The sequence below is a fragment of the Ylistrum balloti genome, unplaced genomic scaffold (genome assembly GCF_031769215.1).
Source record: "Ylistrum balloti isolate Yb309-2 unplaced genomic scaffold, AGI_CSIRO_Ybal_v1 Utg369790, whole genome shotgun sequence".
NCBI lineage: Eukaryota > Metazoa > Mollusca > Bivalvia > Pectinida > Pectinidae > Ylistrum > Ylistrum balloti.
This window is the reverse complement of record NW_026781974.1, coordinates 508,988-523,484: the sequence shown is the minus strand read 5'-3', so window position 1 is coordinate 523,484 and position 14,497 is coordinate 508,988. Positions and strand designations below refer to the sequence as shown.

At 33.7% G+C, this 14,497-nt stretch overlaps 1 protein-coding gene across 1 annotated transcript in view; it reads right to left on the bottom strand.

The window, feature by feature from the left end:
* Positions 1-11,081, bottom strand: part of LOC132544337 (probable ubiquitin carboxyl-terminal hydrolase FAF-X) — a 38,001-nt gene extending 26,920 nt beyond the window's left edge. Inside the window, exons 1-21 of the mRNA XM_060207920.1 lie at positions 10,652-11,081; positions 10,394-10,506; positions 9,581-9,693; positions 9,342-9,447; positions 8,916-9,031; positions 8,176-8,242; positions 7,721-7,905; positions 7,073-7,211; positions 6,731-6,883; positions 6,064-6,168; positions 5,447-5,653; positions 4,205-4,321; positions 3,866-4,040; positions 3,248-3,335; positions 2,585-2,708; positions 2,354-2,457; positions 1,937-2,054; positions 1,358-1,665; positions 814-1,051; positions 417-554; positions 32-152 (exon numbers count right to left, since the gene is read on the bottom strand). Coding sequence (XP_060063903.1) covers positions 32-152; positions 417-554; positions 814-1,051; positions 1,358-1,665; positions 1,937-2,054; positions 2,354-2,457; positions 2,585-2,708; positions 3,248-3,335; positions 3,866-4,040; positions 4,205-4,321; positions 5,447-5,653; positions 6,064-6,168; positions 6,731-6,883; positions 7,073-7,211; positions 7,721-7,905; positions 8,176-8,242; positions 8,916-9,031; positions 9,342-9,447; positions 9,581-9,693; positions 10,394-10,506; positions 10,652-11,081 — 3,265 coding nt within the window. The remainder of the gene's footprint in view (positions 1-31; positions 153-416; positions 555-813; positions 1,052-1,357; positions 1,666-1,936; positions 2,055-2,353; positions 2,458-2,584; positions 2,709-3,247; positions 3,336-3,865; positions 4,041-4,204; positions 4,322-5,446; positions 5,654-6,063; positions 6,169-6,730; positions 6,884-7,072; positions 7,212-7,720; positions 7,906-8,175; positions 8,243-8,915; positions 9,032-9,341; positions 9,448-9,580; positions 9,694-10,393; positions 10,507-10,651) is intronic.
* Between the last annotated feature and the right edge of the window lie 3,416 nt (positions 11,082-14,497).

Genomic DNA, 14,497 nt, shown 5'->3' with positions numbered 1-14,497 from the left:
GACATGACACTGAATGATAGCATGAGCATACCGGCAGGCATTATTTTGAGAAGTATTCTGGCAGTGTCTCGGAGTTTAGGAACCTGTAACTGACAACCAAGGTCAGATAACTGGAACAGGAACTGGGTGTACTTGAAATTGTTGGATATCAACTGAAATATACAAACAACTGACAATAAGAATATTACTTATACTTACTTATATAATTTGTTATGTACACTTATGTGAAAAGTTCTGATTGAACAAATCAAATGTATGTGCTATTTTTGCATGCATTACACTTAAAACCCTTTTGTCTTTGCTTTCTTATATTTATTTTCCACTCAAAATGAATTAAGGTTTTTATCTCCAGAATTTACTTAATTATTACATATTTTAAGATGGAGTCATCATGTTGAAAACACTAAATGACATACCACGCCTGGGAGACAGTTCTCAGCCTCTATGTTGGGGCCATCAAACGTGTGGTGAGGAGAGCCTGCAGAACTATCAGAACTACTATCTGGACTAGATGGCATGTTATTTCCAACTTGGACAAGCTTGGCAGAAATAAGCTGTCAAAATAAAATTATACATAAGTAAATTGACAAATTGATGACAAATTCAATACAGAATAACATTTGACTTACAGAATTCTCTAATACAGAAATATCATAAATGTCTTAATTCTAGGTATTACTGTTACATAAATAATAATGACTATAGTTGAAAGCCACCTTTTAATCCTATTAAGATGAAAGAAATGTAAAAATATATCAGTAAACAAATAAATCATTTCACACTGAAAAAGAAAAACATCGATCAATATCTTACAGTTTTGTCTCGGAGAGGAACTTGGGAGATGAGGCGTTTGTCCTCTGCAGGATCCAGGATCTCTCCATTTGCATATAAATCTACTTTGATGTTGCTAGCGGCCTTGACCCTGGTTAACACTTGTCTTCGTATTGCGCCTACAGTGTCATTAGTGTGTGACCAGATATCAAGGTCATCTGGCTGGCGACCTTGGCTTGGAAATCGTAATATCAAAGACACCAATCTCCCTCGGCAAGCACTGAAAGTGCAATAAGGAACAAATTTAACACAAGTCAGGTTTACCACTTGTTCAAACAAAAAAAACCATTTGAAATGGCTAAGCAAAGGAATTTGTATGGTCATTCTAACAAATGAATGTTCAAAGAGAAAAACTTCACCAGGGCAAACTCTTGTTAAATGGATTCTACAAATTATTATAAAATCACTTAAATTAGTACTTTTAATGAAGAGTATTGAAACAGGGAGGAGGAACACCTTTTCTGAAGTCAACACTATTTGTAATAATAAAAATATGGTGTCATTTTTTGTGTTTTATCTATCTTACCGACTAAGTGGAAGGATGGTCCTCTCCTCATTGTAAGCCTCATCACATTCTGCAACATACTCTTTTAACACAGTAAGAACTCGCACCATCCGTGTTGTCTCCTGCATTACACGATTTGTACTGTCTTTATCCTTCTCTAACACACTCACAGTATCATATATAGCTTTGAGTCTATCAATACATGACTGGATGAAGTCCTCATGAATTTCTACTTGGTTTTGTAACAAACGTGGACCCAAGTTAGTGAAAATGTCTTTAAGTAATGTAATTGCTTTGTTTGACACATCATCTGGACTTAACAGCACAACCTGGAAAGTTTAGAAAACAAAACATATTAAAACGAGAATCACAATCACTAAATATCATCAAGAAAACAAGAAAAAACTAGCATTTCAAAAAACTTGAAATATTACTGCTATGAATGGAATAAAAATAAACTTAGAATACGGAATTAAAACATCTCGATTAAACATATGTTTTTGAGAATTAATACTAAATATGAATCTAAACATAATCTATTTTGTTATCAATATTTTCCAGTTTCAAATGATGTTGTGAACTTAAAATTCAGAAACATACTCTCCACATGTAGTCTAGACCAATCAGCTCCATATCATCCATCATGTGACCTCCTCTTCGTTTGGCAATTAGTTTACTCTCCTTTACATTCACATTCTTAAAGAATCTCTCAAAACAGCTGTAAGCAATGAGTAAAACCTGACAGTATATCTTTATGGTATATCAGAATATCCTCAACAGTCAAACTCACAGATAATTACTGATTATATCTGAACATGACAGTACATCATTGTTTTGTATCAGATCATCCTTAATATAAAAATTCACTGATTTTATTATTTTTTTTTATATATATTATACAAACTAGTTGTAAATCATATTCCTTTGTTTTGGAACATTGGCTTTTTGTCTTGTTTTTTTAAAAGTTGTAAAGATTTATGCATTTGTACCAGATAAGTTCATTATTATTTAACTCACTTCATTCCATTTTCTGTGAGGAGACTGGGATCCAGTTGAAGAATATTTTGTTCGAAGAAATCACGAGTGATTTCCGGGTCTAAGTCCGGTTCTTCCCCCATCAACTGAAGTGAAAATATAAGAAAAGTGTATGGTATATTGTCATCGCATTTTCTACACATTCTGTGAGTTCCAATTTCTTTCCTTATCGGTGCCCCTAAAAATCTAATCAGCAGATTGTAAATTCTTTACCTTTGCAAACCACTTGAAGCATGACTCTCTATCTGTGGTATAGATAGCGTTCTCTGCCAGACATTGCCAGATCTGTCTGGCCTGGGACTCGCACAGCCACAGCTGACCATCCTTCAAAAGGAACCTAGAGAAACAGACATTTACTGAATTATCTTTCAACATAAGATGTGTCTATTTAATTGGAAAAAATATCTGATATAAAAAAGTGAAGTAATGGTGAATAACATTAGGAAGTGGTGGTGTTTGAGGCACAAAAACAGCATCCAAGCATTTTATACTTTTAATATATAGTGTCTCCAGAAACACCAAAATATGACCAGCAAACATTGCCAATTAAAACACAGTAATTACCTAAATTTAGGAAGCAGTTCAATGTGGAATGAATTTAATGTATAGATGGGGAAAACCTCTTGGATTCTAGCTTTTATGCACAACTGGAAAAACTTTACAATAAGTTTGTATTTCAAATGTCAGTGAAATCAATCATTTTCTCCCATTTTGAAATGTATACATGAAGAATCACATTTGGATATGGAATACAGATTAGATAAGGACTAAAGATTAGATATGGACTAAAGATTAAAAGAAAATTTGAAATAAGACTGTCTTATATCAACTTTTTTATCATAAAGATCCCAAAATTCTGTTGGTACCAAAGCTTACCTTAGAAACCTCAACCTTTCCTGTATCTGTAGTATATGGTTAAATCGTCCGTCTGGTAAAATGTTAGCAGAGTCAGATTCTGGAAACTCTGTAACAACAAAAGCTATACATAGCAACAGAGACCTTACAAAAGTCATATGAAAATGCTGATATTTCTTGATATATTATGAATTGAGAGAGAGAATCAGGGTTTTCCATAATTTTGTTAGTAGTAGGCCGTGTATGTGTAGTCGTGTACGGAACATTATTACGGAAGTGGATTGGTGTAGGCGGCCAAATGATCAAAGTAGCCGGTCAAATTGGTCGGCAACCGGCTCTTATGGAAAACCCTGAGAATACAAAATTTTTGAAGGATATTTCGTTAGTTGGATCAAAGAAGCAATATACAGAGATTTGAACTACCGTCTTTTCATTTAAAAAACTTGATAATACCAGTAACCACCAAAATTAAAACAGGTGAATATGATTTGAATTTTCAATAGATTTTACTCTGTATATTGCACACATTAAGCTGTTGACAATTGCTTGTAGTAGTTACATGCATCAAATCAGCAGAAAAAATGTCACTACCTTGTATAATGAACATGCTGAACAAATATAGAGTTTGAGAGTACTCACCTTTTGCATAGGCCCTTGCCTTTGTCATGTAGGAGGAGAGATTCTGTGCCAGTAACATTACAATGGAGTGGTTACTTTGCAGCTGACTGATCACCATGTTTCTGTAGTATACATGTGGAGTTCGCTGTGGTGGATGGGGGAAATTCTGTGGAGCCTGAGTGGGAGAACCATTAGTCTTATATAAGATAAAATAGATTGTCTTCTGTTTCATTTGTTTGTGTAAATAAATACAACTTTATGAACTTTGGACTTTGACTAGCTTTCATATCCTGACGAATATGCAGAGAGAACAGTACACATCTATTGGGAAAATACAGTTCCCGTATCCTTTTTTCTTACCTCTGGGAAAAGCTGACATATTTCTCTTATCTGTTTCAGGGATGGAAGTACCCATTTGTCATTCTTTAGCTCCTCCACAAACTTGGTGATCCATGTCATCTTCTGTGTATCTCTGTCCTGTTGTTGCAGAAAGTATGTTTTGTATTGCTCACATATAACTTATCATAAAGTTGTGAAATTATTATCATCTTACATTAGAAATTGGCATCAAAAATGTGTTAATCAGACAATAATTTGTTTGGAGTGTTAGCCAATAAAATGGAATATGTCAGTTTGAATTCATTCATTGAAATTTACTTCTTTTTGCACAAATAAGGGAAGGATAAAAATAAAAATGATAATCACAACAGAAGCTATTAAGCGTGGCATTATCCCCTGCACCAAGCTGTTGGTGTAAAACTCAAATATAATAAATATATATATACACATCGGTATAACAATTTGTGACATCACCTAATTATGTACTGCTACTATCACCTGAAGATCTAATACAGTGAAAGTGCTAGTGCAAAATGTAATGTCTTCTTTTGTCAATTATCAATTAAATTTCCGTGCATCTCCACAACCTTATGGTAAGGGTTTATATCTTGATGTAGACCCTGTGTGCCTTTTATCTCCATAACCTTATAATAAGAGTTTATATCTTGATGTAGACCCTGTGTGCCTTTTATCTCCACAACCTTATAATAAGAGTTTATATCGTGATGTAGACCCTGTGTGCCTTTTATCTCCACAACCTTATAATAAGAGTTTATATCTTGATGTAGACCCTGTGTGCCTTTTATCTCCACCACCTTATAGTAAGAGTTTATATCTTAATGTAGACCCTGTGTGCCTTTTATCTCCACAACCTTATAATAAGAGTTTATATCTTGATGTAGACCCTGTGTGCCTTTTATCTCCACAACCTTATAATAAGAGTTTATATCTTGATGTAGACCCTGTGTGCCTTTTATCTCCACAACCTTATAGTAAGAGTTTATATCTTGATGTAGACCCTGTGTGCCTTTTATCTCCACAACCTTATAGTAAGAGTTTATATCTTGATGTAGATCCTGTGTGTATGGCTACCGGTATTTGATAAGAACTTGGTATTGTCCACGAACAAATTCATGCAACACTCTCTGCAAATGCAAAAGCTCTGGAGTAATACAAGAAGTCAAAAGATGGAACCCAAATTAACATCCCCTGTGAAATGCGTAATAAGTTAACTAATAGAGGCACTATATATTGACAAGTTACCTGAGAACAGCTGTAATCCAGGATTTTGATGTGAGCGTTGAGAGCCTGGTCCATTATCTCAGTGGGTACATCTTCACTATGTGCCAGGTTCCACAACAGCCCCAGTACTTTGTGTGCCATCACTCCCTCTTTGTCATCCTCGGCAAGCCTGCGAATCAGCTCCAGAAGTTTTTCTCTTTGTTTCTTTGAAGCTTGAGTCCAACTCCCCTGCAGACAAGAAAGGCATTAGCTTGATTCAAATCACTAATTTATCGACATCCAGGAGACTCCCTCATGTAGCATATTCTACTAGCACTCCCACAATGATAATCAGAAGCAAGTATACATCCTCTAACATCATAAATTAAATGTTTATTCCTTTTCTAAATATTTTTAAACTATGATAAACAAAACTGTGCTTCACAAAAGTGTCATGTCAACTTTTAATTCAATGATCATACATAAGGATACCGACATAGCTCTACACGAGGCTTCACACTCAAGAATTCAAAGCTAAAGTCACTTTTTCATATTTACAACTACACTGACAGAGTAATTACATCAGTAGCAGCAAAGGACAAGTTTAGCAGAAGCCAAAAAAGTTGTGAAAAAATAAGCATGCCAAATGTTCCATTTACCTGGAAAGCTTCAAACAGGTGATCTAGCTGTTCAGGTGAAAAATCCCATGCCAACTTTGCTAGCAAGTCATGTACATTTTTGACAATAGCATCGTGTTTGCCGGACTGAAATACAATATTTTTTGCTATGACAATAATACACACAAAAGCCAAAACAATGCAAATTTTGAAACAGCAAAAATTATTTTTATCTACAGTGCTTTTGCAACTCCCAAAACAAAATGTTTCAGAATGAAAGGACCTTGTTTTTAAGACTAATTTTTCTACATATATCTATCCCTATTGCAACAATTTGCCTTTGTAGGGACAGTAGGCCAGTTTTAAGTATATCACAAAGTGTAGAAACAGTTTCTAACTATATCAATTTTGACAACACAGGAAAAGTTTTAAAATACAGGACAATTCTAGGCAATTTGGTTCAATTTTCATGTATCCATGATATTTAATAAAAAACTACACAGATGTGAAAATATTAAACTAAAAAAAAATGAGAGGGACATTAAGTTACAGAATATCATTTTTGCATTTTACCTGGAATTGATTTTTTTTTGTCAGGTTATCAATGTACTGTGCTGTTTTGAATTGATAATACACTATGGTGCCTGCTTCAACAGCAATCAGAGGTGAAAATGTTCTTTAAAGTGTTATTTTTGCATGTGTATTCTACCTGAGCTTCCCAGAGTGTGTCAAGGTCACTGCCTGTAAGAGCCTTCTCCTTGATCATAAAGCGCAGGATCTTCTCCAGTTTCTCCACATACTGAGGCTGATGTAGACTATCTCCAAGAACAATTGTTAACACATGGTTGTTCTGTATCCACTCCTACAACACAAAAATGATAAACAATATATACACTAAGAAATAAGACATTTCCTCTTCATTCACCTACATTTACTTAATAAAAAATTTAACTAAACTTTACAATAAGCGTATCCAGGGATTCTAAATTAGTTATTTTCCATGATTTTTCTGGTTCTGCTATAAATGTGAAATCTAATCAGACTAACTTACCGCCATTTTTTCAGCTGTTAGCCATTCATCCTCATCCACCTGTGAATGCCTACTTGACTGGAATGACACGTTGGCTATCACCTTATTCACCTCATTTAATGCATTCATCTTACCATTGAAAGAAGAGATCTTCAACAATCTGTAAATATCCATGAAAATTGGAAATTAGCCAGCAATTGATGGACGACAGAAATATTCTAAAATTGAATCAGCATGTAAAATTTATACATTGCATCAATTAACTGCTAAACTTTACAGAATTTCCAGGTAAACTCCATTATCCTTATAGATGATCAACAGCTGCTGGATTTTAATCAGCAGATCTTCAGTTATAAAAATCAGTGATAAATCTACATGCGAGTCTGGAGTCATGTACACAAATAATTTTGATGACTTATAGAATGTTTAGAAATAATCAAATTTTACATAGTGGGACTCATTATTTAAGCAATTAAGTTGAAAAGGAATCATGAATTTTTTTTTAGGTTGTCCACTGGAAAATGGACTTTCCCAAGAAAGTAATATAAAAAGAGCCTTACTAATACATTTTTGCATTTGTTGTTACAGATCAAAATATATTCCTGTCATTCCAAATATATCTATGAATTAGCCCTGCCTTAATTCTTATCTAATACTATCCAGACTTACCGCAGTATCATTTTGAGTCTGAAAGTCTCTAGAGCTTTGATTTTTTCCTCCTGGTTAGGTAGTCTATATACAAGTTGTTTCAGAGCTTTGATTATAGATGACAGAGCATCATTCTTTGCTTCCGTCTTTGACTCTTTCTTCAATTCCTCATCAGTCAATGAATCCAGGAACTTTGGCACAATTGCCTGCATAAAGACATTTATTGAAATATATATTTATATATATATATATATGTAGGTAGGTACAAATCTTTAATACCGATGTGGTACATATACTTATAAATTGTAAAAGCATTTAAGTTTGCAACATTCCTAACTTCATTTTCATTCTGTTAAATTACCTTTTAGTGTTCTTTGTTTCAACTTTATTGTCTCACTATACAAGGCTTTATTTGAATTATTTGTTTGACACAGTTCTTTTTTCATGTTTTGAATATTCTTTTATTAAATACTTACAACTATAGGCATAAAAAATTTCTCCACACAGTGTGGGGTTAGCACTTCAGCACACTGTCCAAATGGCCTGTGAAACAAAAGAAATAATAACTGTCATATTTGAACTATAAATTAGTTCACATGAGTATAAACTATGCTGAAGGAACTTTGGTTTCAAGAATAAACTTGGGAATTCATGTAACATATAATGCAACTTTATTAATAATGAAACAAATTTTCCTAGCATGTTTCTGATTGATAATGCTCAGTTCTATATGACTATTTATTGCTCTTAAACACAAACAGCAGTCCCTTGAGTATCCTTTTAGTTAATTTGTAAGATAATTTCTCTTTTCTGCTAAGGTATAAGACTGTGTATGGATCACATTCACACATGAAATTTAACATTTCTGATACACATTTTATCTTTCTGTAACATCTAGCCAGACACACTGGACAGCAATATCTGGTGTTAGGGTCTTGGTGTTATTAACATCTAAGACTTAACTTTGCAATCTTTAAATATTCTACAATAACAAATACAGCCTAATCAGGGAGCATTTAGTAGATCCACTGCAATGTGAAAGTACTGCAGAAAAAGAAACAATGGCCTTTGGCAGATATCTGAATATGCTTGATAATGTTTTAAAGATTTTAAAGAATTGAGGCAGACTTAATCAATTTTAATTTTTGTTGGAGATATCTCTGTCAACTTAAAGTGACTGAACTTATAACTGTATTAATTTGGACAATCAACTTACTTTATAAGGGCAGCAATAACTGGTACTGACAACTGCGGCCCTCCAGTAAAGCGCTCCAGTAACATAGAAAATCCTTCCATTGTTCCAAATTTGTTTACAAGGTCTACCAACCAACCCTAGAACAAAGGGAAAATAGTACTTCATTATGCTGTTCGAAACAAAAACCAAAACAAAAGCAAGTTTCAAATTTGAAGAATGAAATTTTAAAGTTCAAACCCTTAAACATTGGTAATGTATCAATTGTGATAATTTGAAGTAATGTGATTTTTTCTCTTACTTCCTAAATTTGTAACGATAAGAATGTTGAATTATGACCATTAGCAGTACATGGAACTTCTCTCTAAGAGTATTTCAAGGTCACATGCACTTATCTCATTCCAATGAACTTGTTACAGATATCAGCAAGGCAACCCTATCTTTACTTACTCTGGGTGTGCGTGGATCAGGTGGTCGAGCAAATAACACATCATCTGCTACAGTTGTGTTAGCAGGAACACTTTCTGATGGCCTAGTGCCATTGTAGGTATGGAACCTGCAAAAAATAAATTGAAATGGCAAATGAGGATTTTTATGTTAATTTTTTTGTATGACTGATACTACTTATTGATAAAAAAAGCACAAAATGATGCACAATGGCATTCAAATTCCTCTGACTAATCACTCACTTGCAAACAGGATTTAAAACCATAGCCAATAATTCCAAGAGAGGGAACCAATCATCTGCTAGCTTCGCTACTGCTAATTCTATCATCTTTTCTGCATTCTTCAGAATACACCTCTGTAAGTAACAAATACAAATAATTCAGTACTCATCAAAATAGAAATTGAAGCACCTTCACCTGCCTCAAGAAATGTCAGACATCAAAATATTTCATTTTCAATATTGTGAAATTATCGAAATAAAATAATTTGTATGTAATTGTATAAATAAACTTTCCTATTATATTTCTATGAAAGATTTTGACATCTGGTAGATAAACTTAGAACACTTTCATTTCAAATCTGATGAGACACGAAGCAAGAGATGTGAGATGTTAGCAGGTTTGGTAGTTTTCATGTTTACCTCCTTCACATTGGATAATGAGACACTGTTTACTAAGACTGACCAAGATTTACATGGAAGTTGTCATAGATAAATTAGAAAATGTTCAACCTTCCTGACCTTCCAAATTTTATTCTCTTTGAACTTTTCAAAAGGGCTTTCGTGTAAATCTTTCTTTAGTCAAAATTTTGCTATCATTTTTTTACCAATTATGATGTCATATTTTCTTCTTGTTATTATGCAGTAATTATGTTATCTAAAATTTAAAATGGTGATCATTAGCTAATGTTACCAACCTAACAATGAAAATTGTAGTAAGAAAACATGACCTCTTGACATATACAGCATGTGTTAAAGATATTCCAAATAATGTTCATGATAGACTTTCAGATGACTGGTAATAGTTTGAAAATACTGACTAATGAAATGTACTCACATGAATTTCATATTTCCACCCACTGACTGCCTCATCAGTCATTATTTTCGTGAACGATGTGTTGAGACCTTCCCTGAAAAATCTCTGGCAATGTTCACTCCTGGTGTCCAATTCTGAAATGTAAGAATTAAACATACAAAATAACTGTACATGTAAATACTTAGAAATAAACTGTAACTATATGTAAATGAAAGAAAAAAAAAACCCACAAAAAAACAATGTATAATAGATAAATGATAAAGGAGAACTAGGACTTACTTTCTTTACAGAGTTTAATTGCAGCATCCAGAAGTACTTCCAGTTCTCCTTTTGGTAGAACTGGAACAACCCATCTAGGACGATTTATCATTTCATCTAATCTCGACAACTCCTGAACAGGAAAGTCTGGCACCTGACCTTCAACTAGGTCAACACCAACCATGGTTGTGTCATCCTGACTACCATCCACATCGGTGCTGGTGGAAGATTGTCCTGGGCTAGTTTGCTGAGATTGTTGGGTAGACCCCTGGGGTAGGGCTGGTGGCTGGGCTGAGCCAGGGGGTAGAGGTGGTTGCTGTGGTGGCTGGGCGGCAGTTCCTGCTGGTCCTGCCTGCGGTGGTTGGCCTCCCCCCTGTGGCTGTTGCTGCTGTTGTGTGTTATCTTGGGGGGAGTCTCCCCCAGCTGGACTCCCTCTCATCACAATGGTCATTGTCTACAATTTTGTAGACTGAAAAAAAAGAAACAACTTTTTTACTTTTTCTTGAATTTTCCACAATAAGTAATTGACAAACAATTCACAGCAATTAAAGTGAAAAATTAACTAATTAATATTAGCATAATTTCTCTATCCTCCACAAGTTGATTTACTGACAATATCAATCTTTGAGGGCATTATTTCAGTCAAACACATGCTTCAGATACAATGGAAGCTGAAACAAGCTTGAAGGAAATCAGTAAAATACTTATCAATTTTACGAGCCTTAATGAATCAAATCAAAGCAGCAGTCTCTGTGGCTGTCTATGATAATAAGCTGGGGAAAAAATTAATGCCCAAATCAACAAAATCTGTCAACAAATCCAAGCAGAGTTGTCTGGAAACGGAATTCTATCAATTTTCATATTGGGGTAGAATGGAAAAAAAGGGTTCCCCATGTTTTGCTTGTTTGTTTGCCAAGTTAATCACCCTCTGAACAGCCAAGGTAATTTTGAGTAGGGGTCTCCAGGTAGTTGTTAGTGCTGGAACTCATTAGCTTTTGTAAAGATCTATCATCAGTGTGACAACATCAACTGATGATCAATTATTTTTTATTATTTCACATTTTTTTGGTCGTTTCAGAAGAATATTAAATACCTCAGACATTTAATATAATTTGTGTTTCTGCATTTTAAGATTCCTAATCATACATGCACATGTGTTTCTTATTACTTCCGTGATTGATAGTTCAAGTAAAAAATATCAAGAATCTCACTTTTTGTAACATTTCAAGTAACTGAACTTAACAATGTTTAGAAAAGGAATCATTCAACTGTTGTGGACTGATCCCGATTTTAGTATATGTTGCTAAGCGTAGGACTAAATCATAATTGTCACAGGAAAGCTTCATTTACCTAAGTGAGTGAGGTTCACTGACAGTAACAACACGGAAAACACTCTAGTAATCAGGACGGAATGTTTATAACACTAACATAAAACAAGAAACTTTGATCATTTCATAGACAACACATCAAAATACTGAAAATTTGATGAATGGTGTGTGAAATCGATTATTAAATTGTTGACATCTCAACTTTGATTTAATCAACTTCCCAAAACGAAAAAACAAACAAAAAATCGTAGATCGGAAACATGATTAATGTGAGAATAATGTCTGACTGTCTGTTATAGACACTGATATAGGAATTGAATAATCTAATAATAAAACCATAAACACTTAAAATTTTTGGTCCAATTTGATTTTTCAATTTTTCAGTTTCAGCACTTGCTTGTATCTCATCACACTGGATTGGGTTCAGTTGTCTAAAAATCGTTATGTCTGAGCATCATGTATCATTGTATTTGAATCTGGGGAAACACATGTTTTAGTGTATATTGCTTAAGGTAGCAACTTTGATGATCTGTAAAATATAACACCCATAACACATAACATATCCAAGGTATTTTTCTGATAATTCATATCTGGATAAAGCTCATATCTTATCCAAATTCATCGAAATGGAAATTCATGTTTAATTTTGTAGTTGATAATATTTAGGTTGAATCTGGCAGTTACAGCAATATTTTTCAGTAAACGCATAAGGTAGGGATTATGACTAATCTCTCTTGCCTCAAATCCACCAAACAATCTCTACTTAGGCCTTCTTCACTGATCAGTCCAAAGAAAGACTGATGAAGACTGTATAAACATGTGCAGTTTCAATAGTATTTTTGCTCGAAATGTTATAAATTACCAACAAACTTAGATGTCATGATTTTTTTTTATTATTTTTGTTAACCTTACCAAATTCTAGTTTTTGACAAACACATATTAACATTTAATCTATAAACTTCTAATAATTGTAACACCATATCTCAAACACTGTTCCAGTTTCTTTAATATAGCTAACACAAAGGAACTCAAGTGTACAAGAAGAATGGCACAAAATTATTGATGGAAAGTTGCTTAGGAGACTATCCGGACAAAACTGAAGTTGATAGATCGTAAATCAACACCGACAAATTAAAAATATCTGAAATTTCTTTCGGGCTTTTGAATTATCTGTGGAGCTTTAAGTAAAAGAAACTTCATCCAGACATTTGAGAATGTTAAATATCTGTTGTTACAGCACCTATTAACAGTCAAATAATGGCTTTAAGTTGACATTTGAGGAATTCAAGAAATGCTGCAAGACTGAAAACTGGGTAATTGGAGAGAAAACTTTTCTGATAGCTATTTCTGTTGGCTATACATTCCAACAGTTTACTGAAAAAATATAATGTTTAAAAAATACAAAAAACTGCATACCTTTCACATACATATAGCCATCGAGTGAGATAGTAATATTCAGTTGACATGAAAGTATAAAAGAATTTTTTTATATTTATACACTAAAGCTGTTTATAATCTTCAGGAATCCTGGTACATTTTTATCACAACCTGCCTTGAATAACAGACACTTTTAAAAATTCAAACCACTTTGACTGGGAATTATGTTGGCTCTAGAGATTAAGAGTAAACATTACATACTGTGATGTACTAAACCACCTAGTCAATACACAGAACTTAACATTCATTTTAGGGCTAGTGGAAATTTCTGAATTTTAATGTGAAAGGTCAATTTGAACCTTGTCAAATTTTCTGCGCTCTTTTACCTTCCTTGTTCAGATTATAGGTCAACTATATTCAAATAAGTTTACAAACTCTACTTAATTATGAAATGTCTACAATACAAATACTATGGTCAGCTGCAAAATTGCAGATTAATGCATCAGGAATCAGTAATTTATGCCAAAACACATAGCTTTAGCAAGAAGTTAATTTCATATATAGATTTATATATAGTAACACATAGACATAGTATGGTAGTAGTTACTTCAGGATAGGAGGAGTTACAGAGATCAAAACCATGTATCCAACCCATCAAGTTACTTCAGCACATTCAAATCATTGCATATACAAACATGAAGGCAGGTCCGAAGATTGAAGTAATTAGAATGTTGAAGTGGAAATGTTACACCCTTAAGAAAAAATTCGCAAGACTCTTCTGTCAAATGTCAGATCTGCAATCTCTGCTCACAATGACGAAGAAGAAACCTTTGCAAGAAATGTAAAATGAACGTTGTTTACGTCTATAATTTTCGTGGTCCAGACTTAACTGAAACAACACAATTTGAAACAAATCTTGTCAAAGTACATTCATCGTGCAATATCGGCAACTGACAATAAACATTCCGTCAAGATAAGCTCTGCTCAGACGGCGAATGATCTACGCAATCGATAATCTCATGAGTCATGTACGTCTTTGCTAAATTAAAGCTTATGCTGCCATACAGTAGTATGCATCGTCAACAAGCTGATACTAAAGCAAAACAATGAAATCATACGATCTTGACAAAATAGTCCTTGTATATTTGCAGGAAATTTTAAC